Raw genomic sequence first — 27,962 nt, 5'->3', positions numbered from 1 at the left:
AGTTAAGGGATGTGCTTTTGGTGGAATCTCAGATGTCAGGAGTGGAGAGCAGCTCCTGACTCTCAGCTCTGCCAAGCCAACTTTTGTTCCAATTGACACTTTGTTTACATGTTTTGTGTTTGGAAATTGTTAGTTTAAAAATTTGCTTTGGTGCTGGTCTTTCAGTTTTTGAAATACATTTTCTGCGTGAAGCATCCTGGTATTTTCCTCTAAATTCATGAGTGTGTACTCTTCAGAAAATGCTCAAAACTTTTATTTCTGTCCAAAATACCTATTTCTTAAGGATAGTTTCAGGATTAAAAGTTGCCCACGTCATACATGTTCACCCTGCCTTCCAGTTATTTTTCTGCCCCTTTACTTTTTTATTTATTTTTTTGTTTGTTTTTAATAAAGTAGATAAAATTTAAACATCTTAAAATACAGCAAATTTTTTTTGCAAGAAATAAACCTTGCCACACATCTTAATAACTGAGTAGACACCAAATGACAATTCTTAACAATTGTACAATAAATGAAAGGTCAACTTTACCAAAATAAGCAAGATGTTTCTTAGAGGAAGGTTGGGGAACTTTAATTTCTCTGTAGTATAGACAGGTTTTCATGACAGCCAGTTTCTTGTGTGATACAAGCTGGTTTAATTCTGTTTCTTCTATTTCATAGCCTTGAAATTGGAGGTTTATTACTTTTTCTAAGATGCTGAGAGTTACATCTGTAAATTTATCTGTGATCATGTTTCTTCAGTAGGGCAGCTTGGGCGGGATTTTTGTTTAAACTACAGCATAAACACAGCTTCAGATTTGTTCACTTGAAAAGGTGTTGGTTGCTGGAATGTGCTCCATTGAGGATTTTCCAATTTCCTCACATCTGAATGACCTGCTCTCTCACTTTCTGTGCAGGCTCACATACCTTGTGTCTCATTACAAGTCAGGCACTAACAGCTTGCTTTGAGATGGTTGAGCTTCTCTTTATTTCAGTAAAACTCTTTAGGTCTGTACATGGAAAAAGGCTTTGGATGGGAGGGTATCATTACTGTGCTGAGCAGGGATCTGCTGAAGGGTTCTCAAAGATCTGTTTGCATGGTTTAGGTCAGGCTCAGCAGAGCACACACACTCAGCCCCTTAAACATTTTGCTGCATGCAGCTCTGGTTTCATCTGGTGAAGAGCAGGCAGTGGAGAGAGGTAAAACCAGAAAGGAAGGTGCTAGGATGCTCCCTAGTTCCTGTAGAATGCCAGTGTCTTCAAGCATCTGGAAAGTTATCTTCAGAACTCATCAGGAAATGCTGTAGTGCCCATTCAAACAAATCTGCACTCAGGGACTGCCAGTAGCTACACCTGCTTTCAGACCTGGATCTGAAAAAGGAAATTAAATGAAACCTCTCAGGCCCCTTCTGCTGCAATTACAGAACTAAATATATCCAAATTTTATCCATAGCCCCTGACACCTGCTCCATTTCTGTCCTCAACCCTTTCAACAAGTCCTGCTTGCTTAGAAACACTTCTTTTGGCACTACTTAAGCAGCAGCTACCAGGAGCAGGAGGCAAAGCAATGCCTCGGTGTTTAATGGAACTGCTTCCAGCCTCTGCTTCCCCTGATGCTGCTATTCCTCTCCTTATCCAGACACTTGGCATTTCTTGTGCTCCTTTTTTAATCCCTCTCCTGGGCAGCAGCAGCAACCAGAGAAGACTGAAATACAGGTAGAGTTCGAGTTAGGATGGAATAGAAATCAGCATTAGTGGTGCTGTTACTGCCACCAAAGCCCAAACACATCCTTTGCAGAATTAATATAAAAAGGTTTGACCTTGAAGTAAATGCTTCTTTTTAGAAATCAAAGTGGTTCTGGAAAAGAAGCTTGACCAAATATACAAAAGAACCCTCAGAGAAGAAGGAGTAGGAAGTTAGGAGTAAGAGTTAGGTGGAAGTTACCAGGTTTGTAGTCAGACAATTAATAATGAAAGCAATCCAGAGCTCTGACAAAAAAAATTTGTTGAAATGGTACACGTGGAAGAATATTTAGATGCTTGTAAGAGAACAACAAAATGAAGCAGCTCTGCACATCTGGTATGTAACATGAAACTGGATGTCACAGGGATAACAGCAATTGGTGAGAAATAGAGTAATATTCAGAGCTGGAATGTGGGTACTAGTTCAGGAAAGGTAAAAATGAAAGTAGTGGTGTTGTAAATTAATTATACTGGAGGTTTTGAGGAAATAAAAGAGAGTATAAATTATAGCATAACTTTGAGTCAAAATAATGTGAGGATCATAAAAGTTGCACAAAGAGAGTGGATGGTATCCTGCTATGGATTTTAGGTATAATGTGTTAAATGTAAGTAATAATGGAGAAATGTGTTTTAGTAGTATGTGTCTATTCACTGGATACAAATCAGAGAAACTGCCAGGCTTGTTAATAATGACTGGATCACCAAGATGTGATGGTGTGAGACTTCAGGATTGTAGTAAGTGGTGATGACACTAGAGAAGAAACTATCACCAAAACTGACTTCAGCTGTAGTGGTCACAAATTGATAAAACCTGTATTCAAATAAAAAAAACTATGCTAGAAAAGTGAAGTTTTCAATTTAAAAGTAATAGACTGAAAAATGGAGACTACTAGGTAACAATTGGACAGAGGAATACAGGAGGCTCATGTAGGGGAAACAGAGCATTTATTTAAATTAAAAGTCAAAAACTCTGAGGTCTTTGCATCCCAAACAAAAGGGTAAAAGCTGAAGAAAGTTACAAAGCTGTGTATCTGTATCCAAAAAGGAATTGGCAGCAGCCTTAAAAACTGGTCAAGAGAAAGAGACATTTAAGGGAAGCAGAAATTTTAGGAATAAAGTGAGAATTGTGAAAACTCATGCTGAATGAGACCTCCCAAAAGAAATAAAAATAAATAATAAATATTCTATAGCCACTGCTACAGAAAGGTCGGGAAAGGGAGTGGAACCACAATGCACTGAGAATAGGGATAGTATGAATTTGGTCCCAAAACTAAGTTAATGCCTTTGCCTTGTTTTCCAGTGAGCTGATAAAATACAGAGCAAGGCAGGTATGATCAGAACATCAGCAGTGGAAATGAGTGGATGTGGCAGTGAGATAAATCACACTCATCAGAAATAACGTGCTAGGAGTTCAGCAAGGAGGTTTGATCTCAAATCTGTTTGATTTGAGTGCAAAGACTGTACCATTTTCTTCCAACAGCTGTGTTGTAAGTCATGACTGGAGTTTTTGACGTGATCAGAAGCACAGTAAGATTGCAGCATTGCTGTCAAAGTTTGACTGATAAAGCTGAAATTTCCTTCTACCATCATTCAACCCGGGCCAGATTCACAAAGACATCAAGACAATTGTTTTCTCTGTAGCAATTGTGGTTGTTTGATATGTTATAATCAGTGTGAATTCCATGATTCATTTTCCATTCTTCCATTCTGGCAGTGCTGGCTGTGGCAGGGAAGGCTTTGACAGTGTCACAGCGTCAGGAGGAGCTGCAGCTCCTCCAGGGATCAGGAACCTGGGCTCGTGGTGTTGATCCAGGGTTGGAACTGGTTCCTCAGGCTGCAGGGATCCACAGCCAGTGCTGCTGACACCAGGGAGGGGCAGGAACCTGGGAATGGGAGGGCAGAACCATCTCTTGCCACAAGAGCCTGTCTTGTGTCAGCTTAAGCCGATTGTGAAACCACCAGCTCAGCTAAAGCTCAACCTGTGCTTCACCATGTCCCAGGAAAAGAAATTGGAGCTGCCTTTCTTATAAGGTCTTTTTTCAAAAGCTGGGGGATGAATTCTGGTGGCCTCTGTTGCCTGGATGAGAAACAAGCCTTGGGTTTGTGTTCTGTGTGCACTGCTGGTAAACTGCAGATGGAGAGAGCGCCCGTGTCAGGACTCCCTTCTCAGCAAAGCCAGCTCTGGGGAGCTCGAGAGCCTTGTGAGTACTGCTGCTCTGATCCACATTCTGCTCTGAAGGCTGCTAAAACAGGGGAGATTGTCTGGAAAAAAATTCTGCCTTTCATAGGGACAGATCCCCCCATAAATGGGGTGCCAGGATTGAAAGTTCCTTCTAAAATGTGCCATCCTGGGGAACTTCCACTCCTCACAGACACCTGGGGAAGGCTCTGGCACTGCCAGTTCAGCAGCTGTGATGTGCAGCAACCAGCTTTTCACAGAGCTATTCGTCAATAAAAATAGTTCAGGAAATTAGCAGTGGGTTTGAAAGTTCTCTGTGAAAGTGTTAGATTTTTTTCTAGATAAGCTGGCACTGCAATTCTGGCTGCTCAGAGCTGAGACATGAGCAGGACTGAGGAATTGCAAATCTTTACCTCTGGTGCCAAAGTGATAAAATGAAGATGGAAGCTTAAGTACAAGAAGGGCTAAAACACTGATGGGAAAGGTAATATAAAATATTTATAAGACTACTTGTGACTTTATCAAACATGTTGAGGGAAAGGACTTTTGCAAGCATTGCTTATTGATCCTAGTAAGGATTCTGTGCTTCTAGACTATTGGGATGTTAGAGAAAATACATGTAGGAAAGTCTAAATATATAATCAGCAGCTTTTTTTTAAACAAGGGCAGTAGAAGTGGTAATGCTTCCTGTGTGGTGGAATTCATATTGATTATTATCATGCCAATCTTTTAATGGAAAATTAAAGGGACATCACTTTTGTGACCACACAACTGCATACACCAAGAGTTTGTATTTTTATCTTGTTTTCCAGTTGTGGTCACATGTATGCAATGACATTGAAGAGACCAGTGGAAATCTGTTCATTTGGGGAGCTTCAATTTTCTGATGACAAAAAGTTCTTGTTTTCATCTCATTTGGTTTGCTTGAATTCTGAATTTGTGTTTTCATAGCTGTAAGAGCATAGACCAGAGATTAGACAAGCTGCTGATGTGCCAGCCAGGCCAGGCAAAGGTGACATTCTGATTCAGGAAACAAGTACTGCAATGGAAGGAGTGTGGTATTATCCCTTTTGACTGAAGGTTTAAGGCTGTGCTTTGGAAATTAATTTGCAGCCTGAGGTTTGATTATTCCCAGCTGTAATTAAAAAAAGCAGGTAGTACCTATTGCCAAGTAAAAATTTTTTCCCACTCTCTTGCAGTAAGAGGTAGCTGCTGTTTCTTTTGGATAAAAGTTTGCTCACTCTGGGATACTTCGAGCTGCATCTTAAATGCTGCAGAAATTACAGCCAGTGCAGAATTTGGCAGCTTGCATATTGAGTTACTCGTCTGTTAGCATCATGAAATGTCATTCTCTGGTATAATTGCCTTTTTCAAGGTTACTTTTAAGAACCAAATCCTGATACCCAGAGCTCTGCAAGGACTGTCTTCTCCCTCTGGGGTACTGCAAGACAGTTTCTTAATTTTCTGAAGATGTCCTATAACCAGAAAAAAAAAAAAGGGAAAAATCATGCAGTTCAGAAGTGCTGTTGTAGAGGAAAACATGGTTTATGGTGGAAAGGATGATGTCCCATTGAATCCATGGTTTGGTGTGTTGTACTCCTAATTACTTTCTAAGAGTTTATTGAGTGAGAGCCACCCAAACCCTGTCATCCTGCTAAACTCATGAAATTACTGAATGCCCTGTGCCAGTGCTTTTATGTTCTGAGCTGTTGTGTGTCTGTCCAGCTCTCATTGCTGTATCTGATTCTCTGCCTGTGAGTCCTTTCTGTTGTTGTCTCATTGTGGGAGGGTTTTTAATTCATATGCAAATAATACAGTTGTTATTGTGATGGTGATTCACCAGGGTAAGTCTGACAGGTGTCTCTGCCAGGAAAGCATTCAAAGCTTTCAGCAGCATTTTCTGTAGGCTTGGAGCAAATGGACAAAAATCAGACAAGAGAGACAAGTCCTGCAGGAGCAGCACCTCTGTTGTTCTGTGGTACCATGAGCAAGCAGCTGATGAAACAGGAGAATCTTTCCTTGAGTACTACAGGCACAACAGCCATAACTGCAGCTCCTCTTGAAATGCCAGGATGGAAACATTTAATCATTGCTCATGGAAGAGCAGCAGTCTCTGTTGAAGGAACTGACTGGGTCACTGTGAGCTTGTAGCCACCTGAGCTCCTCAAATTGCTGTCAGACCTCGAAATACTTTGCTTTCATGCCAGTCAGAAGGAAACCAGATTTGATCCCTGTAATGCAACTAGGGCTGATGGAATTACCCCATTTCCTCTGGGACATTAAAATCAAAGCTGCTGCTGATATCAATATTGCTCTCATGTTATCCCATGCACACTTTCAGAAATACTCCAGATAGGAAGACATTTCATAATTTGAAATAAAATTTTATAGAATAATATATTTATAACATTTCTATATGGAATGAGAGATCTCCCTGACATATGTAAACATATTCCTTTAATGAATATGTATAGTTTTCATGTTTTGAAGCATCATTAATTCAGCACTGTTTACAGCCTGTTATTCTTTCTAATTATACAGCTGATAAATATTCCAGTGCCATGACCCTGGGAACAGTACTGCAAAGTACAAGACTGCTTTTTAAAGCTCACCTCCTCTTGTGTTTTACCAAAAGGATTCTTCTCTTTTACTAGGAAAGGGCTGTGAAGGAATTCTGTAGTCTCCTGAAACCAAGTGCCATAGAAACCCATTTGAAGACAGCCTGATTCTATTAGTATTAGTAATTAGCAGGAGTGTAATAGTAAATTATTGCCCAGTTATCTTCCCCAAATCAGACATTTCTATTCAAGAGGTGAAGGAGATATGCATTTGCCCACTATTTTTTGTGTGTGTTGTCAAATCTCTGTGCTCTCCTGGCCTGTAACTATTGTGTAGCCATCTATTTTAAAAAGGCAAGCCCATCTTTCCTTGCATTCTTTTTTGAAGACTGCAAACAGAGAAAATAATGGTGGTATTGATCTTGAGATTGTATCCACAAATATCTCTTAGGAATGAAAGCTACTGCTCTGGATACCACTGCAGTCTGTATCCATCATGATCCACATTCAGTGAAAGGCTTCACTGGTGACAGAAGGAAAAAACTCATCTCCCTTTTTTGTCCAGTCTGGAGTAAAAGTGGGACCTGTTCTCAGTGGATTTTTCTGTTTCCATTTCAGGTTCTGTTTGGTAGGATTCAGTCTGTGACAGAGTCTGCTTACCCCTTGTGAGCCCGAGCAGCTCAGCTGGGGCTGCAGAGAGATAAATGTTCAGCTGGCCCCTGCTGAGTTGATGTTGGCACAGCTACACTAGTACCAGCCTCTGAAATACCTGAATTAGCTGAAGTGAGCTGTGTCTGCTCAGTGCCCTGGCCAGCATTTCAGGAGATCAGCATCCTTGGGATGTGCAGCACGTTTTGCCTGCTCATGAGAACCTTTCAGGATGCTGTGGGCTGAGGAGAAGCATTTTGCTGAAGAAGCCAAGGCTGTGGCAGTGCCAGAGCCTCCAGGAGTGTCTGCACAGTGCTGATGGATGGGATTGTTCACATGCTGCCACCACCCTTCACACAGCAGCCCCTTTTCTCCCCCTTGCCACATCAGCTGTCTCACAGCATGTTCCCCTGGGAGAAAGCTCTCAGGAAGGGAAATAAGTCACTTTTGTCACGCTCTTTAATCAGAAGCCTTGTCTTTTGCTTGGTAGAATGCCCTTTCTATGGTGTTGGAATCATTGGCAAGCTCTGCTGAGAACAGCTTGCCACTGCAGCCCTGTCCCCTCCAGCAGAGCTGGCTGTGACACCTGCACCTCTCCCACGTGGAGCAGCTCACCTTTATCCTGCTAGAGTGAAAAATGCACTACAATGCACTTACCACAGGGTATTTTTCTTCCTTTTGCTCAAACCTCACCTTGTTTCAGTTCCAGAAAACAGTCAGAAAGCCACAGAGGCTTTCTCTCCACTTCTTGACCAGCAGCCTCCTGTCACAGCACGGCGCTGGAGTTTTGGCCAGGAGGAAGTTCTCCTCTAAGACATGGTGGCAAAGATTTTTCACCAGAAAGGAAAAGGAATGGACTGCTATCCATATCTCATTTTCCTGGCCTTGGGGTTGGCACTTAGGGAGCAGAGATGGGCAACAAAGGATTTGATTGCAGGAGGTATATGGCTTACAGGCTATTTGAGGCACCTCCAATTTCCATACCAGAGTAATGGCCCCATAGATAGAGTTACGGAGATATTCTTGGCTCTGGTCCTGAATCATCAGCGAGGATTGGGGGCTTACTATTAAAAGAATAAGTGTTTCTTTATAATCAAAACAGATTACTCTAAAGCAAGTGAAAATGACCAGAGCTCCAAGCCAGCCTGTCTTTCCCAGGATACCGATAGCTGGAAAAAAGCAGAGGTCATGGATCATGTTCTGTCACTTCACCCTATTGGTATTTTTCATGTTTCAGGCAGACATCCAAAATTGGATACTTTTCCATAAAGCAAAAGCAGCAGAAACAAAATGGCAATAATCACATGCCCATTATCCATCGTTCCCACACCTACAATCTTGACACTCCATCTGGGAATCTGATGTGCACCTTTTCCTTTCTTCTACTCTTTGCCTCCATTAAGTCACCAGAATATTTCTATTTCTTCATAGCACAAATGTATTTAAAATACTTTATCCTAAAGTATCTAAAAAAAATTTGCTTTACTCTATGGTATTACATTCTGAAAGGGAAGCAATAATGTTTTTCTAGATATGATCTAGGCAGGATCCAAGTACTCTCTACACTGGATCTGTGAGGTTTTTGATATGCTGGTAGTTCATTTAAAGCAAGCTAACTCTCTTGGACTGCACAAGAAACACCTGTGTAAACCCAGAGAGAAATTCCAGCCACAGAAAGTCCATTGTGTAAGTCCACTGTCCTGTTAGATGAACAATTGTGTCTGTTGAAATGCCCCTTTTCCTCTTGAAATACATGATTTGTTCACATTTTAGAGACACTGGTTTCAATTGGGATCCTGGTAATGAATTTCTGGATACTGAGGGCTGCAGCAAACCTTGAAGTGCTCTTACAACTTTCTTTTGAGATGAAATGTAGATCAGAAATGTGCAGTATTTGGCTTGTCTCTCTCATCTCTCCTGCATGATGCCACATGTTTAGGACCTCATTTTATTCCTTCTTTGCAAGGTGATGAGAGGTGAGACAAGCCAACACTACTGGGCAATAAGGCCAAGGTTTTCTTTGAAATCCTGTTGCACATCACCAGCTAGAGAATTAAGGTCAAAGGACATAAAAAGTTTTCCCTAATATAATCAATCCTTTGTGTTCCTTTGAGAACTGCTGTTTTACAGTTAGGGTGATTATCTTTGTCTCCTTTCTTCCCAGTATGTATAAAATGTTTCTGAATTCTATTTGTAATTTTCTGCTAGAGGGAAAGAGTATGGGAAAATGTTCAGCCAAAGTAATAATAAATGGTAGTTATTAAAAGCTGAGAAGGTGAGAGCAGAAGAACAAAATGTGTTTTTCTTACCCTGCAAGCTGCAATTTGGTATCAGCACAGTTGTTTAGGGGGAGGTGTGTGGGTTTTGACTTGCTGTTCCACCAACAGATGTGTAGCCCAGACAAAAATATTTATTCCTGCTTTTCAGAGTTGCACACTGGTACAGCATTGATGGCATATCCAAATCTTTCTAGAGGAGTCCTCTAAGTTTTGCAGGATAATAATGTGTTTGTTGTTTTGTTTTTCAGACAAGAAGCCCTTCTTGCTGCCATTAGTGAAAAAGATGCCAATATTGCTCTGCTAGAGCTTTCATCCTCCAAGAAGAAGACTCAGGATGAAGTGGCTGCACTGAAACGAGAGAAAGACCGTCTTGTGCAACAGCTCAAGCAGCAGGTGGGTACAGGAGGGCCAGGAAAAAACCCAGCTCATAATCTGCTGTGGGATTATTATCTTGATTTATGGAACTAATAATGTATAATCCTGTCATGTGTTAGGCCAGCAAGTGCATAAATAACAATTCCAAACGAGCTGCTGGGCTCGGCGTGGAGGGAAGTTCCTTTGTGTGGCTGCCTGAGTGGTAAATGTGTGATGGGATGTGGAGGAAGCTGTGAATGAGGAGGACATTGGTTATTGTCCTCTGCAGCCTGCAGAGCCACAGGCTCAGGGCAAAGCAGTGATACTTCCCTTGGGGGTTTGTAGTTGCTGTGCTGGGGAAGAAACCTATTTGGGAGAAACTTCTCTCAGCTGTAGAGCTCAAATATGAATGTTGCAGCTCTCAGCCTCTCCTGTGGTTTCTGACTGCAGCAGGAGCACCATGCCCCACATCCTTGACACCACTTCATAATACTGTAGGCAAAAGAGTTGCATTTTGAAAGTTGATCTGCATTCCTACACTAGCAAACCACACATCTTTTCCCCAAGAGCCAAACTGCTTGGTTTTGGAATGAAACCAAATACACATTGTGCCAGTGAGAAAGATGTGTACAACATAATGCTTCAAGGAGGCCATTCCAGTCCTTGAGTCTCAAATTTCCAGATCTTTATACAGACACCCAAGAAGAGTACCTACCTTTCTTCCTAATCACCTTTATCATTCTCTCATTTGCTGAGAAGGAGATTGATCAAATCAAACATTTCAGTATTCTGGGGGGCAGCACAGCCATTCTGCATGGGATATGGCCAGAGCTGCAGTGCAATTTATCACCACACTTCAAGCACAGCAGGGACAGCCAAAAACTCCAGCAACAGCCACAGGTGTCCTCTGTGCTGACTGGGATAGAGACAAACATGAGAACACCCCAAAAAACTCTGGGAGGTCTTGTGCTTGTGAGGAGATTGGTCCCTTCCTATGTCTGATTTTTCCTGTTTCTAAGATCTTTCTGTGTTGGCATAACAATTAGCAAAAGTGTGTTTCTGTTCAAGCATTTAGTATTACATTCCAGTAACAAATGCAATGGGAAAAGTACTTGGCCAATAAAACACAGAGGAAGCAAAAGGCATCCCTGGCAATAGGAGATTTAGGATCTGAAAAAATCTGTGTAGATTTTTCACTTCAGCACTTCTGCTGGGTTTTTCCTGAGTTATTCCCTTGCCACATTCCTCGTAATAGCACATCTGCTGCTGCCAATCCAGTATCAACTTCTTCAGTGCCACCATTTCCATCTTCATAAAGTTTTATGTCCAACATTTCATCTGTCAGCCAGGTGATTTCTGCTGCTGTCAGAGACTGTGAGACAAAAACAGGTCAGCAGTGTGATGAGGGATTTCTCTGCCTCTTCCTTAGCAAACACCAGTAGATTATTGTTACACTCACATGTTTTTAAGGGGTTTTTTACACCTTACCATGTTTTTTTTACATGTTTTTAGCATGTTGTTTAAGAGAATTATTTATGGTTTAATTTAAGAACAGTATTTTTGAAGGTGCTGTGTACCAGCTTCAGAATGAGCAAGAAGTGCAGGTTAAAGTCTTGGATTATTTACTTTTGAGCAACAGTCATAATTACTGTCCCTGGTCAGCCAGGCGAAAACTGAAACAGGAATCAGAAGTGGTCACAGCAATGTCAGGTTCTTGTTTTGTTCATGTAATTGTTGATGCAGCAGCTGTAATTTATGGTACCACTCATTCTAAGAGAAATTAGCACTTCTTCTTAGTTCTTGTTGTCCTGAGCTTAAATTCAGGTGCTTTCATGTCCCTTGCCCTTCCCAGTGTCCTTCTGATTATCTTTTGTGAGTACCTGGAACAATCTGAATTTTGTGGTGATTTTTTTTCTGCTGAAAATTTGTGTGTATTTAATCAACATATCAACATTGTGCTTATCTGTAATGACTTAGGTTTCAGGTAAATGATTTTTTTAAAACATTTGTAGTTCCAGTTGTTATCCTTCAGTGCTGATAAGTCTTACAGCATCATAAACTCTTCCTAAAAAGTCGTGGCAGTTTCCCTTAAGGATGCCAGTTCTAAGTGTTTTTCTCTGTATTTCCTATTTAATTTCCCAATTTTCTGTTTAATTTCCCAAAAAACGAAAATTGCAAAGGAGAATAATTTGAAATTGTTCTTGGTATGTAGTGAGACCAGATATGATCTGAGGTTGGAGCAACAGTCCTTTTTCAAATAATTCATTGGACTGTTGAAATGCCTTTGAAGATTCTGTTTCCAAAACTGCCATCAGCTATAAAGACTTGTCACTGTTTAAGCTTGTTTAAGATTTTAATCTTAAAAATAATGAAGAAAGCAGAAAGCAATCTCCTCAACACATCTGTGCTGTGAGTAGTACAAATAAAAGTTTTATGTGTAGTATAAAATCACAGGTATTCTCCAGTACATCCATAATCTCCAATTATGTTTACCTATAAACAATCTAAACTATATTTAAAGCATACCTGAGAAATATTTATGTGACCAAGCAGAGATTTGACACATCCTCCCTAAATTCTATCCTGTGCTTTAGGGATGTGTCATTTTATATCCTTTTTTTTTTGTGTGTGTGTGTGCAGCTTTCAACACATGGATAGAAAAACTCCTCATTGCTTATTACAGGAGAGCATTACTCACCACCTCCATGAGTTGCAGAGAATCAAAAATTCCATCTATTTTTTCAGTGCCAGTAGTTGTGGGATGTACTTTTTCTGAATAAATTCAAATCACACCAATTTTGACAGCTCCAGAAACAGGAGATGGGTCAGAAGAGATGGCTGTGAGATTTTACAGGATCCTGATGTAGTCAAGGGGAATCTCATTTTTCTACACGCTTTGCAAATATTCTGTGTACTTGGCCCTTGCACTCCTCTTCAGCTGTTCCAGGTCACCAGCCTCATATTTTCCAACAAAACAACTCTGCTGCTTCCTCAGTTTAAGCCTCCTCTACACGGACCCCTTTCTGCATCTGGAGAACAAGGGTCCATCTGTGCTTGCCAGCTCCACAGAACCGTGTCACCTTTCAGGAACTTCCTAAGAGTTTAGCTGTAATTCTGAAATTTACAGCAGAAACAGTGAATGAAAAGTCTTTCAGACTCGCAGATGTATTGAACACAGCTGTTCAAGGAAGGAGAGTGATGCCACAAATCAAGATATTCTGGAAGACTTTGAAAAGCAGTTGTGGAACCCAAAATTCAACCCTTTGGGTTCAGAGCTGGGATCCTGACCTCAGTCATTCGTGTTTCAGAGCTGCTGAGCCCCCTGATAAGTATTTGGTGTTTCAGTCCATGCCATTGCTAGGAAATGCTTAGAGCTCTTTGTGTTGGTGGTCAGGCACAGCTGAGTGAAAGATTCCCGTGTCCACGTGTGTAGGAAATGCTGAGCAAGGTGGGAAGGGGTGGTTTGTGGGATGGAGCAGCACTGCTGGGTGTCCCTGCTGGGAACAGAGGCTGCCAAGAGCTCTGACACAGAGCTGTAGGACAGCAGTGAAAAGCAGGATTTGTATCGTGGCTTTTCACTGCTTCTGCTGGTTCCCATCGGCTGCCTTGCTGTTAATTGACATTTCTTAGACTTCATTTCATAAGCTTTCTCCATGTATTCCAAACACATGCATTTTCTTTTGTCAGGCAAACTGTTAATGATAAAAATACATATAATGATAAAAATAGTGAATAGTGTGGTCTCAGGAGAGAGCTCTGTGCAACAGAGTTGATTTATCCAGTTAGACCTGTAATCCCATCAGCTGGCTTGCTGTTAATTGACATTTCTTAGAGTGTGGAAAGGTACAACACTCAAAAACCAAAAACTTGTTCCAGTGATTTCCCGTGATATTTATTTACTTCTTAATTTTATTTATTTATTTATTTATTTATTCATTCATTCATTCATTTCATTATTCCATTATTTCATTATTTCATTATTTTGTTATTTATTTCATTATTTATGTATTTCATTATTTCATTAATTAATTAATTACAAATATCCATGAAGACACACAGGTCCATCAAGGGAAGGGTATCCAGAATCTGGAGGGCTCTGCTGATTTCTCCTTTCCCAGCTCTGTCACGTTCCTGGTCGCTCGCACGGGGAAGGAGCCCTGCCAAAGACATTTTGGTTCTTTAATTTCTCTAAGTACGTGCACTAAAGTTTGGATGAAGAGAAGCATTTTGGAAAGAGGATATGGCATCAATGTTGTTTTAATTTAGAGTTTCTAGGCTCTGAATGGCAGGAATGTGCCTCAATACAGAGCCCATTTCCTAACGAGGCGCTCGGCGTTGAGCAGCAAACGCAGCTGCCTGTTCCATATTGGTTGTCAGCTTGGATGAGGGATTTCCTCTGGCATCAGACAGGCAGGGCCACTGCAGGGCGAGGGTCAGCAGCTAATGTGGTCCCAGTTATTCCTCCCAGGGCTGTGTGTCCGTGGGGAGCTCCTGGAGAGGCGGCGGCTGCCGGAGCAGAGAGCTGGAGCTGTGTAAGCAGCTCCAGATGTGGCACACAGAGGGCCCCGCTCTGAGAGTTCTCTATCAGCTGCTCAGCTGACAGAAAACTGCCTGCTTGCCTTTTATTTATCCCTTTCCTCATCAAGCTAAGTCTTGATAGCAGCTTCTATTTACTGGAGCGGAGCAGAGCGCTGCTCTGCAGTTTGGGGTGCTGAAGGGAAGCTGTGACTGGAGGGGCTGAGGTTTTCCTGCCCGTGGGCTTTGAGCCTTAAACAGCTGGGATTTCCTGCCAGGAGCTGTTTGCAGCAAAGACTGTCATTGTCTGTGTTTGTGCAGAGTGGGTGCCTGACTTGACCAGCACCTCTGTCACTGCCATGCTGTAAATGTGAAGTGTTAAGCTTTAGGAGGCTCTGAACAGTATTAGTGTTTGCTGACAGCTTGGCTTATCATTCAAATTAATTGTTTTAAACAGCCATATTCACATCATTACATAATTTCAATATTATTATTATTATTATCATCATCATCATCATCATCATCATCATAGCAGAAGTTACCAGAAACTAGCTTGAATCAATGTTACTCATGACAGGATCTCAAGATTTTCATTTGAAATCGTGTGACTTCAGGTTAGATTAATACAACATGTGGTTTATTATGCTGCCTATGCCTAAATAAAAGTTACTTTCAGACCAGTTCCTCAGTCTTTTAAGAAGATGCTGAGTTTTAATTCTATACTTCAGCATGCTCAGAGAACCACCCAGCTTCAGCTTTCTCCACGTGTTCCAAAAATATGCATTTTCTTTTGTCAGGCAAACTGTTAATGATAAAAATACATATAATGATAAAAATAGTGAATAGTGTGGCCTCAGGAGAGAGCTCTGTGCAGCAGAGTTGATTTATCCAGTTAGACCTCTAATCTGTTCTTAAAGACTTTAGGTGGAGGAGACTTTCAGTCCTGGGAAGTCTTTTTTATACCTTATCTGTCTTCATCATTATATGTAATGTCCCTTACTGCAATTTAAGCTCATTGCTGGTTTTTTTTTCTATTAGGGACATAGAAAAAAGAATTTACCACCTATCATGTTCTTGCTGTAGACACTCTTCTGTTCACTCAAAAAGTTCACTCATTCTATTGAGTTCTATTCACTCAAAAATTCAGTTCAAAAAATTCTCTATTTTAATAAAGGGAGATAAGAAGCCCCATGCTGTTCTAAGTGTGGGTTTTGTAGTCAGCCTTGCCATTCAGAGGAATCTTTAATATCTGTTTTTCCCTTCTGTTTCTGTATCCTCATCAAGATTGTGCCTTCCTCTGAGGGCCAGCATGAATCTGAGGGTCTGTTATTGAACATTCCCACAAATGGAGAGGATTTATTTGGCAATGGTCAAATAACTAATAATTGACTGGTAATAATAGTATTTATGCAATATTGAATGCACATTTTATCTAAGAAAGTACCAAAGCGGTTTTTCCTGTGCCACTTTGTGCCTCTTCCCTGTAAGATTTTGACTGCCTTCCTTTACGAGGCCAAGTTACTGCAAAGACTGGTTTCCCAAGTTAATGTGGTTTATGGGATCATGAGAAAAAGGAAAGAATTGTAGATTCCAGAGTAGCTTCTCACCCCAAAATTATATTTTTCCACTGTTACTTGTTTCCCTGGAAACCCTGCACACTGACACCTGAGACTCCTCTGCTGTGAACTTTTCCAAGCTGAAGTTGCAGTGGCTGGAGCCATTTCTGTTCCTAAGGAGAGAAGTGAAACAGGGAAAGGGGATAGACAGACAGACAGACAGACAGACAGACAGACAGACAGACAGATGTGTTCCCCTTGCTGTGGAGCTGTTTCAGCATGCCCAGTTCCCTCCCTGCCCCATGAAGTGATGCAGGTTGGGAGGCTTTACCTCAGCTCTCCTGACTTGGAGCCACGTGTGGGGAGAGTGATGACCCTGTTAGCAAGGGTACAATCACTGCAGCTAATTACCTGGTTAGCTAATTACCTACACGTGGTGTGGCTGGGACAGAGCCCCTGTTGCTCTCTGGAAGGTTCCAGTTCAGTCAGGGGAGGCATCTCTCAAACCACTGTCAGTAGGAACTCTAGGAATATTCATGTAATCTGAGTGTGGTGGTGGTGGCTTCTTCATAGCAGAGGAAGAGGAGTCAATGTTTGAAATGAGTGATGAGATTCAGGGCTCTTGGATCCATCTTTGTTCATTGATCTCTTTACCACTGTAGCCATGTACTTGCACTGGCAAGAGTGAAAATAGATGTACAAGTGGGGATAGAAAGCTTTTGTGGTAAGAAAGCTCAGAACAGGCAGAGGAGCTTGAAGGTGCCGTGTCAGAGATCTCTTCACGGGCAGAACAGAAAGTACTCTGAGTTCTGGTGCTCTCTGAATGCCAGCTTAATCAATTTGAAGCAGGAGCAAACAGATTAATGTACTTTGCCAGAAGCTTTTCAAGGAACAGCAAAGCATTTCAAGAATGATTATCACGTGCAGTGGAGTTGTTAGATTCACAGTGCAGTCCCAGCCTCACTATCCAGTCAAAGTAAAGTCACCTTTTTCCAGGTTCTTGTACCAGCAGTGTCTGGAAGGTCACTTGCAGCTTTTCACTCACTGGTTCAATGCACAAAGGTGCCAAAATATGTAGTTATTACAGAATATTCTTAGCTGTGCTGGCAGTGTAGATGTGAGCATGCAGAAGTGGGGGAAATCACTCTGTACACTTCCTATTCAGGAAGCTGTTGGACTAGAAACTGAAGAAACTTCTGGCTGAAGTGAATATATATCCACTAATTGGCTCTCATCAAGCATTGCCAGCTGTCAAATTTAGGCATGGTGGCTTTTGTCGAAGGGCTGTAACACACCCAGATTATCAATCACAGCCCTGCTTGTTTTGCCAGGCTTTGCTCCTCAGTAATTGTTTCTGTCAAGGGGGAAGGCTCTGCCAGAAGCTGACCCCAGCACCCTGACAGCAGGCACAGAAAGCAAGGCTTTGTCATGCCCTTGAGCACTGCTTCCTGGAGCACAGCACTAGGAGCCCTCACAGATTAAAAGAAAGCACCTTCTCCCTGCCATGTGTTCCAGACTTTTTTCCCATCATTTTTAATCATCTATTAGCACAGGAACAGCGCTCGGTGCAGCGTCAGCAGTCTTTGCTGGGGCAGCATTTCATCTTTCCCTGGTATTACTTACACTCTTTCCTCTCTCCCTCCTCCTCCACCTTCACCCTTTGCCTCTTGCAAATGACTAAATAAAATTGTGTGTTCGAGGGAGCCCTGGCTGTGGCTGGCTGCAGCATGCCAGGGAGGGCAGTGCCTGCTGAAACCGTGTCAGAGCATCTTCTGGTGCCTGCTGGAAGCGTCAGAGCATCTTCTGGTGCCTGCTGGAACCGTGTCAGAGCATCCTCTGGTGCCTGCTGAAACCGTGTCAGAGCATCTTCTGGTGCCTGCTGGAAGCATCAGAGCATCTTCTGGTGCCTGCTGGAACCATGTCAGAGCATCTTCTGGTGCCTGCTGGAAGTGTCAGAGCATCTTCTGGTGCCTGCTGGACCTGCTGCAAACAGCCCTGTCTGCTCTCTGTGTTAGCATTCAGGAACACACATAATCACAAATGATTATATGAAGGTGCTTTATTGAAGAGCTCTGGGTGTCAGGGGTGCACATACACAAATCTGACCCATCTTGGTTTTGAGCTGAACATGTTTTATACTCTATCATTATACAACTTACATATTAATTATTAAACTTACATTGTTCTATTGTAAGCATTGTTTTTACCCAAGCACGGATTTCTCGTGATCCCCCCAGCCCCCTAACATTGTTCCTCATGTTCTTTAAACAATAATTATATCTAATCACATCTAACAATTCTATCATTTATCATATACTGACCACACAGGTGCAGTTTGACCTGATCTTTAGCAAGCACAAGGCCTCATATTTCTCAGGGCCTGCTTTTCCCAGGGCTTTCCAAACCTAACTTTCTTTCTAAGTCTCTAAGTCTCTTTCTAGGTCTGTGTAGGATTGCTGGGGAGGGAAGGTGCTTTTACCCCACTGAGAGAGAGGGCTTGGTGATTTATAGAAGTATTATGGAACAATACAGTACTTGGTACCCTTTCTTTCTAGACATCTGTAACATTTTTTAAAATACAACTAATATTTCCCAAGTTTGAACTCAGATTTTAAAAACATATTTCACTCCATTAGAAATATACCTGCATTTATTGAATATATTAAGATTTTCATATTCTAGTTTTACAGCTCTTTAAGTGACTAAAAACTCACACATTAATTTAAATTAATTGGATAATTACCAACAGCATTTAGTGCCACATATACACTAGCTCTCATTCAAGGCTTAGAACTCCTATAGGAAATTATTTAAGCAATGTTGCCTCTTTCTAGAAAATCAGGATTGCTGGACAAGTCTAGGCTAGTATCCCATTCCTGTAAGTGACCAACTTGCTGGTGTTGATTATCAGGGAAGATAGTTAAGCCTCCCCTGGGAGAGGGGATTATTAACTTTAATAATTAGCACTATTAAAGAGGTGAGAATGCTCACTGAGCTCGCTTCCTCAGAAGCCTGCACTAGAAGATCTAAGTTGGGCCTGAAAAATAATCATTCCTTGGTCTGTGAATGGTGCTGCTGGGTATTGGTGCAATGTGAAAATGGTCATTTGACATCACAGTTGCACCATGTGGTGATTTCCTGCAGTTATTGTGGCCTGAACCACTGCTCTGATGGTCTGCAGTTAAATAAAGAGAATATATTAGAGCAGCTCTCTGTGGTACATACCTTCCACAGAGTAGTTATGGAATTCATCCTGTCCCTTTGCTGCAGATATTATGTCGAACATAGTTCCTGACAATATTTCTCTTGGCTGATGAGTCATGAGATGGATGCAAAATCTCAGAAAGAGTGGTTTAGAACAGCTCAGGATTGCCCATGGTTTGTGGGGTAGCTGGGAAAGACCCATCCACAACTGCTCCTGATTGTTGTCCAGTGGCAGGATGTGCCTCAGGAGTAAAATATTTGAGATTTTCCAGCCATGGCTCCTTGTGGCTGGGCTGGTTTGGCATCTCTCTTGGTATTTGAACTGATGATGTCTGAGGGATGACCGGAAAACACAGTGAGTTATGATTACATTTAAATTGTATCATTTAGACCCATTGTTTGGGCAACTCTGCAGTGCTGGTGACAGGGAGAATTCCACTTAAACGTATAAAAAGTCACGATGAGATAAACCCACAAATAGATTTTATTTTTTTTTTGAATGTGTGTGAAGAAACAGAAATTTCACATCAAAATTTCAGCTTCAGGAGGATTTTGAATTGCTTGAATTTGGTGAAGATGGGTGTGTAAGCATCCTTACAGGTATTTCACTGATGGGATGCAGGTTTTTCTGTGCTAAATGATTCCCGTTCAGCTGGGCTGTTTGACATTGTCTAGGAGACACGTGTCCCTTCACCAAATCTCCATTCAATATCTGCTAACTTGGTACATTATGCTTATCTCTCCCTGTATTTAATATTACTCCTCAGGGAGCATGCCACACACCAAACAGTTTCATTCTAAAGCTATAAAGTAAAACTTTATTTGTGGTTACTTTGGATGAAAAGCCTAAGGAACCTGTGACATCACATAAAAAACCCAATTCACACATTGATAGTCAGTTAAAACATAGTGGCAGAAAGCTGAAAGGCATTTTTCCAGCTTTGCTATTGGTTTTAATTTGTGTAAGACTTGTAACTGGTGAGGTGATAGATGATTCAAGGTGTGTTCCAAAAACATGTAAGGAGAAGGTGAAGTCAGAGATATGAGGTGAGTGATTGGGTTCATAAACTAAATATGTAGAAGGTTTCAAGTAGATTACAGATTAACAGTTGTATGACTTAATGTGTTAGTGATGTGTTCTTTACTTGGAGGAGGAATGAATGATGGAAAGAATTGTACACCTAGAATATGTAATGAAAATTAATGATCTATAAGATAGAATATATTGCATATTTGTGATTTTGCTGTGTTATTTTGGGAGTAACATAATAAATCACTGCTCTTTTTTTGCTTGAAAAGAGGGAAATGCGTAGACTGCAAAGGAGAATTTTAATCCTCACCATTTTAAAAATTGATAATGGAAAAAACTAAGTCTTAACTGCATGGAATGAACTTCAGCTTCAGTAAACAGTGAACTGTTGATGAACAGTGATCTCAGGTATTTTGGAGCTTATGCACTGAAATATCTCTCAGACTACTGATTTTTTTCTCACCCACTGTATTAAGATCATTAAATTCTGAAAATCATTTCCCTTTCTGAAACTGTCTGACTGAGCCTGGTCCAGTGCATCATATCTCAGGCAAATGAATGGCTAAGGCAGGGGAAAACAGAGGTTTCATCTTGCAGTTGGAAATCTAAGATGCTGTTAATTAGGAGTAGTTTCTTGATAATAATCCTTTGTTAATTTACATACCACGTTGTGGAAATTGATAGGACAGCGTAGCAGGTTTGTCAAAATGAGAGGCAGATTTATGAAATTAGAAATTATAATTCTATTATAATAATAGAAATAGAAATTAAAAATTGCAAATGGAGGGGTGCTGGTGCCTTCAGGTTCCTCTCAGTTCTGTTAAATTCCTCGTGTTATGTTCTGAAGAGTCCAAGTCTTAAAAGAATGATGCATTTATTCCTCAACAAGTACATGTTGTTTTCTGCAGCCCTTTTCTAAGATGAAGAAATACTCATGACCTAAGAAAAAGTGTGCAGATTTTCCTTAGATTTGCACAAATGCCACTTGCCATTAGTGAATGCAAAGAGGGGATGGAGATTTTTCTGCTGTCTCCCAACTTGGGAGCTGTGAGGAGTCTGGAAACAGCTGCCGTCTCCAAAAGGTACAAGATGAGGAAGCTGATGGAGATTGTGCTGAACTGGAGGTCTGGAGACAATTCTGTTCAACATGAATGTGTGATTTTGGCAGATCTCTTCAGGGAACTTGTGTTCAGCTGTCCCTGAGCAGCTGAATGGAACACAGAATTACAGAATATTCTATATGGAACACAGAGAATAAAGGCACAGTTTCTGTGTGCCCTTTTTTGCCTTGAGGATGTCACCAAAGGTTTTGAGTCCTTGCAGTAGCAACAAGTGTTTTTAGGGATTAGTCCACATTTTTTCATGAAGACAAAGTAAGTCTCAAACTCAGCTATCTAAAGATTGCTGTCTGATTTTACCTGGCATAATCAAACATTTATCATGTGGATATAAGAAAAGCTTGCTGATTATGTACCCTCAATTTCAAATGCAAGTCATTTACCTTTGCAATTACATGTTGTAGAAGTTTAGATGATCAGTAGTAGAGGTGACTGTTCATCTCTCAACTCTTGTAAAGCTCTACTCCCAAATTTATGTTAAACTCTCCTCCCAGGGCTGGTGCCTGGAGGAAGCAGAGGCCTTTTATGTTCAATACAGCCCTGGTTAAGGGGTTGCCATTTTATTAGAGCCTTTGTTCTCTTTATTTGAGTACAATTTTACAGTCACAGAACCCAGTCCTTTCTTCTCTTTCTGTTTGTTTACCACCAATGTCTGCCTGTCTTAGTGTGAATACAAATATTTCCTGTAGCTGAGTAAACAAAAAATAAATGGAGGTCTCACAGCTGACTCCAGGCAAGTTTTTCCTCAGGACTTGAACAGCCTAGGTATCTCTTGTTTTTACAGTGGGTTTTTGCTTGGGGTGGGAAACTTAACATTTTTAAACATTCTGTTTCACCAGTCTACCACTCTTAATCCTTTTAATAGCTCAGAAGTTACTCTTCTCACTGTTTTCACCTTAACATGAAACATTACCATAATTTATGACACCAGGCCAGTCCTCCATCCCCTAAACACCAGCAGATGCAACCTTGGCTTCTCCTCCTTTATTACAGCTGGCAACCCAAAGCTCTGCCAGCTGCTGACAGTAATGGTGCTGAAAAAATAATAAAAGCAATATAGTGATCCTTAAGAACATACACACTCACAGGTTGTTTAAAACTTGGAAGCCTGCACAAGTTTATTTGCTTTCTGGAAGTATTAAGGACTGTACCTTCTCATTGTAGTTTTTCCCTGTTTTTTTTTTTTTATTTTGTCTAAGGGGAAATATATTTACTTATATATACACAGATCTTTGATCATCTTTCAAGTGTCTTCTCTGTCTCATATGGAGGCATGCAAGATGTGTGTTCTTCTGCATTAGAAAATGAAAAATTCACAGATCTAGTGGGAAGGATCCACAGACTGGGAAGTGCAGACTAAGACAAATTCCTTATTTTCCTGGACCTTTTCATCACCATCAGATTACAGAAAGGTTTTTCTCTTCCCCCCTTTCCTGATTACCACAACCAGCCAGTCCTTCTCCACTGTTAGCCAGAAAGCTGCTCTGTGATATAAAGAGGACTTAAAAATATGAAGGCTTCCTTGTTTCCTCCTAGGTCTTCTAATCAACTAATCAAGGTTGCTCTTGTCCTTCCATTCATTCTTTTCTGCTTCTTCCTCTGCTTTGTCAGGGCTCTTTAACAAGTGGAATCACCTATCTTAACTTTAATGACTTAGCAATAAAAGGATTGTTAAGAAAAACTCACCAGAGGTATGACTGGCTTTTTTCTCATCTTGTTCCACAGATCTTTTTTTTTCTTGGAGTGGTCTTGTAGCAGAGAGAATTCTCTGATTTTTTCCCTAAGCTTTACAGAGTGCTTTATGGTGCCCATAGGGTGGGCCTCTACCCATGTGTAATGGCATTGTATAATGTAAATCACACAAGACAACAGATTAGGAGCAGAGCAGGCAAAGATGGGAATACTGGAATGCAGACACCTTTGAGAAATGCAGCTGGCCAAGCTGCCACATCTCTACACACAGTGTGCCATCAGTTTTGTAGAGAATAAGAGAATTTCTTTCCTTGGTAAGAATGATTTTGGCACGAATACAATAGAAAATCAGAATGTTTTTTCAGCCTCTCCAGCTTAGTACCTAAGCTTTGATGCAGATTTAATAGGAAAAATCAAGCTCTGCTGGAATAACAAGGGAAAAAAAATATAAATGTTGTTTTATTGTGTTTCTCCTTGGTTGTGTAGTGAGTGCAAGAGCAGAGGGAGGGACAGGAATCATCTGTCCAGCTCTGCAGTGCTGGTGTGTGGAACCCTGTCCCAGTGGGCCAGGGACAGTGAGGATGGACAGGAATCCTGTGTGTGCAGACCACACACACATGGTGTGGACAGACAGGACAGACAGACAGACAGACAGGAATAATGAGGCAGGGCACTTCTAGGTGCACGTCAAACCTAATAATTGGCCGTGCAGAAAAAATTCTTCACTTTTATTTAGCTGGGGGTAGCAAAGCTCTGCTGGTTGTCAAAGGAAATGCCCTTTCAACTCTTCCCTCCAGCAGTTAGCATGCAGGATTTTTGCCTGGATTCAAAGATGAAAGCAAAGCACAAAAAGAATAATACCGGGGTTTCTTTTTCTTTTATACGTAACAGCTTTTAAAATTAATTTCAGAGCAAGCTCAAATAGTCTTGAGTTTTCTCTGTGTGTGTTTTTTTCAAGTTGCTATCAACACTGTTTATATGATGTAGACACAGATCCATTGGTGTATACACCCAGAGCTGGGCTCTGGGCAGTCACAGACAGTCTGTGCTGAGATGATGCTGAGCAGCTCCCATCACTTTAGCATCTAGGAATTTGTATCTGTACATAACTCCTTTTTTTTGCCAAGAACAGCATGTATAGAGGGGAGGGGGGTTTGCTATTAACAGCTCTTTGAAGCTGCAGGCAAATGCAGTTGTAGTCACAGAACAATAAAAAAATGTAACAATAAAAGGTCTGTGGTCAAAACACTGGCATATACTTTCCAAAATTAAAACTTGCTGGGTAAAAGAATTCTTTTGCTGTATTTATTGTAACAGCACAGTCACAATAGACAAAGATTGTAAGACTTCCAAATCTCTTCAGCTAGGAAAGGTGTAGATACACAAATGATTTTTGTTGAGCTTTTAAGATTTTGCGGTAGGATGCAAACATACATCTTGTATGGAAATTCCTAGGTGAGCTGGGGTTCACAGATACCACTGGAGTGAGAAAGTTCCTTGTTTGAGGCCAGGAGGAAGACTGAGACAAAAGCAGAGTGACTGAAGTGGTTGTGTTAGATGGGCAGCTTTGTGAAGTTGAGCATATGCAAGTGGATTTATTTTGGAAAGGAGAAGCAGATAGAATAACAAAGGAAAGGGGAACAGAGTAAGGTAGTTGAGGGTAAGATGAGCAGGGTGTGGAGTGAAGCAGAAGTTAAAAGAGAAGGAGAAATTTCAGGCAAATAGAACAAAACAGGAGTCCCACCAACAATGTCGAGCAAAGTTTGTTCCATATTTGATGGAAATATTTTCCTGTTCTGTAGGATATAACATAGGTAATTTAAGGGGGGTTGTCTGCAGATTTCTAACCTTACCTGTAGTGCTTAGTGTTGATGCTTAAATTGCACAAGATCAAAGTAATCACAAGATCAGTAAATTGTTGATTTGCATTTCAACCTTAGCATAACCTGAGATACCTTTTACATTTCGCTTTGTAAAACATGTTACCAACCTATCAAAGTTTTTAGGAAGAGTACATTTCAACTTGTTTTTCTCACTGCTTTTTTGTCTGTGCTTTTCTATTATTCTGTAAAACATCAGATTAAATTTTTGGTTTGGACCCACAAATACACAGTGAGGGGGGGAAAAATGAGCAAGGAGGAAAGTACAATCAGAAGTTTTCAACAGATTGATTAATGAGGACCATGGCAGAGATAGGTATTTCCTTTTGCATTGTTGGAGAAGTAGCATTTCACTTTTTTCTTAAAATGGGTTGTATTTAGTGGTAAATATCAAAGGAGTTTAAAGAGACAATAAACTGTATCTATTAAACATTCAGCAGACACATGAGCTAATGCTAACCACTGGAGAATTTCTAGCAGGTCAGTCTCCCAGAATCCAAAAGAAAGGCATGTACCAAAAAATTCCACTTTGTGTGGCATTTAGTGAAAGGACATCCTGAGAGTCCACAGCCAGACTCTTACAATTCCAACAAAATGCATCAGTTTGCACTCCACAGAAAAGGAGCTCAAATGACAGTGCCATCCATCTCCTTAGCTGAGCTGCAGTTCCTACCCAGTAACTTTCCCATTTATTGACCATTTTCAGCCAAATTTGACAGAGGAAAAGAAGTCTCAAAGATTTGGTAATTGACAGGAGCTGAATGAACATGCACAGCTGTCTGGAGGCCAGAGGAGCCCGCAGCAGAGCTCCCACCCAGGGGAAGGTGAGGAGGAGGGAGCTGGGCTGGATTTGGTTTGGCTGTAGCACACACCAATGTTTGGCCACTCAGAACACACAGACTTTCACACTGCTCCCAGCTGAGTCCTGCCTGGAGACACCACGGGGGAGGCAGGCTGCAGAGAGGGATTGTTACAGGGTTGAAGGCCATGCTTAGAAGATGGAGAATACAAATGCAATGCAGATTTCATTAGTCAGTATAAAAGGGGTAGTAGAGTGGACTCACATGCTCTTCAAGGGTAGCCATGCTGTCTGCAAAAGAAATCACTTTACTGATTAAAGAACTAGTGAAGACTGCACAATAGTCCAAGAGTGGATGTAGCAGCATAATTAACAAAAACCCCCAGTTGTTAAGCTTATTTAAATCAATTAGCCTTTTCTGTTTTAGGGGCATGTGGTAGCAGAAGATAGTGATCTTATATTCTCTTCTGCAGCAAGACCCTTCTCTTCCATGACATGGAATCAAGATCAGATTTGCCCTGACAAACTGCACCACAGGGCAGGCTCATAACCCAAAAAATACCTGCTTATTTTAAACCTAGTGATTTTATCTGCTCAAAACTGGAATGTGAACTTAACCAGTTCTCTTACTTTACCTCAAGAATTGAAACAGCAGCTCATTTTGTTTGCTGTTCTGTCTTCAGATCAGTTTCAATCAATGATTTCTTGGTTTTTCTGTTGTGTGAGAGATCCAGGATTCTTTGAGGGTGTTGTTATGGGTTACCATTTGTTCTGCTGACCCTGCCTGAATGCAGGTCCTTGCTGCATAGCCCACCCATTCTCTACAAATTAGTTTTCCTGTATGGTTGTAAATGTCCTCAGACCACAGCACCTGCTCAGACATCTTCAAGATACAGGGTATCTTGATATTTCTGCCTAAGACCTTTACATGCAGTGGAAAGATGACAGAGAAATAACACATTTGGCTGGTTCCTGAGCAGTTAACCATGAGAGGAGATCTTTTTTATTTTCAGTTTCCTTTCAAACCTGTGACTGGGCAGGTTCCAGCCTTTGTGGAGCAAGTAATTGAGAAAGGCAGATCTTAAACACATCTTGAGGGATCTCTAAAGGGAGTAAAAGAGAGCTAAAGGAACATATACTGTCATGATTGTATGGTATAACACAAAAAGGAATCCCAAATACAGATCTGATCTGGATTTTTTTTGTGTGTGTGTCACTGGTTTTCTTCATACAGGAATCAGAGCAATTGATTTCAATAAACTTTGTCATTTTGGGCAATTCCATGGTTAGCTTGTTCATCTCCTAAGGAGCTAAGTTCCAAGAGACACATTCCTGTGCAGGGAAAATTTCAGTTCCAAGTTTATTTTTAATCCCATCCACATATGTCTATGTATGTCAAGTCTCACAGAGCATGCCATATCTAGATGATCTGCCTCCTTTAGTTTAGTTCAAAGGCTTGTAGAGTACGAATTCTTCAAGATAAAGCTTTTCAGTAATTATCACATGTGGGGAGATGAACAGGAAAATGACATCTTTAAACATAGAAATGAGCTGGACTGATAAAGTCTTTCACTTTATAAAGGAACACTGTTGGAACATTGCCAGCAGCCAATGCAGAAGGCAGCATCTCAGGTAGAACTGTGTTAAATCCTGCAGGCTTTGACAAACCCCAGCAGCTGCACACACTCTTTGCTGGGCTCCCAAAAACACAGAAATGCAGTAACAGGAATGGGTTTCGTGTCTATGCAGTTGAAATTTGTGCTGGTTTGCTGCTCATGGAGAAATCTCAGTTTCTAATCTTAAACACAGGCCAAAAGGAAAGCCAAGCCTAACTAATGATGTGTCTTCTAAACCTTACAAAGATGTGTGTGCCATCTCTTTACAAATTTGAGAAATGTCTCCCATTTCATTTCACTAAGTATCACGAGTGGGAAGGGGGCACAGAGTTAAATACTTTAAGAGTCTTTCAGAGTCCTAAGGCTCTAGGTAGGTATGGACTCAAGGTAGTATGTTTGGGGTGAGTATGGACTCAAGGTAGTATGTTTGGGGTGAGTATGGACTCAAGGTAGTATGTTTGGGGTGAGTATGGACTCAAGGTAGTATGTTTGGGGTGAGTATGGACTCAAGGTAGTATGTTTGGGGTGGGGATGGACTCAAGGTAGTATGTTTGGAGTAGCTTTGAACTCAAGGTAGTATGTCTGGGGTGGGGATGGACTCAAGGTAGTATGTTTGGAGTAGCTTTGAACTCAAGGTAGTATGTCTGGGGTGGGTATGGACTCAAGGTAGTATGTTTATGTAGGTGTAGATATAAAGTAGTCATGCAGGACATCATATTGGAATAGCAGGGATTATTCTCTCTGTTTCTGACAGCCAGATTCCAGCAGAGAGCTGGTTGCACATTAACAGGGATTGTGGCTCACTGCAGGTT

At 41.1% G+C, this 27,962-nt stretch overlaps 1 protein-coding gene across 8 annotated transcripts in view; it reads left to right on the top strand.

Moving 5' to 3' along the window:
• ERC1 (ELKS/RAB6-interacting/CAST family member 1) overlaps nt 1-27,962 on the top strand; it is a 281,610-nt gene that overhangs the window by 212,607 nt on the left and 41,041 nt on the right. For all 8 annotated transcript variants that reach the window (XM_058853112.1, XM_058853111.1, XM_058853110.1 and 5 more), the window contains one exon: nt 9,635-9,779. In XM_058853112.1, the coding sequence (XP_058709095.1) occupies nt 9,635-9,779 (145 nt within the window). The remainder of the gene's footprint in view (nt 1-9,634; nt 9,780-27,962) is intronic.

The sequence above is a fragment of the Poecile atricapillus genome, chromosome 18, assembly GCF_030490865.1.
Source record: "Poecile atricapillus isolate bPoeAtr1 chromosome 18, bPoeAtr1.hap1, whole genome shotgun sequence".
NCBI lineage: Eukaryota > Metazoa > Chordata > Aves > Passeriformes > Paridae > Poecile > Poecile atricapillus.
This window is presented reverse-complemented; position numbering and strand designations above follow the sequence as displayed.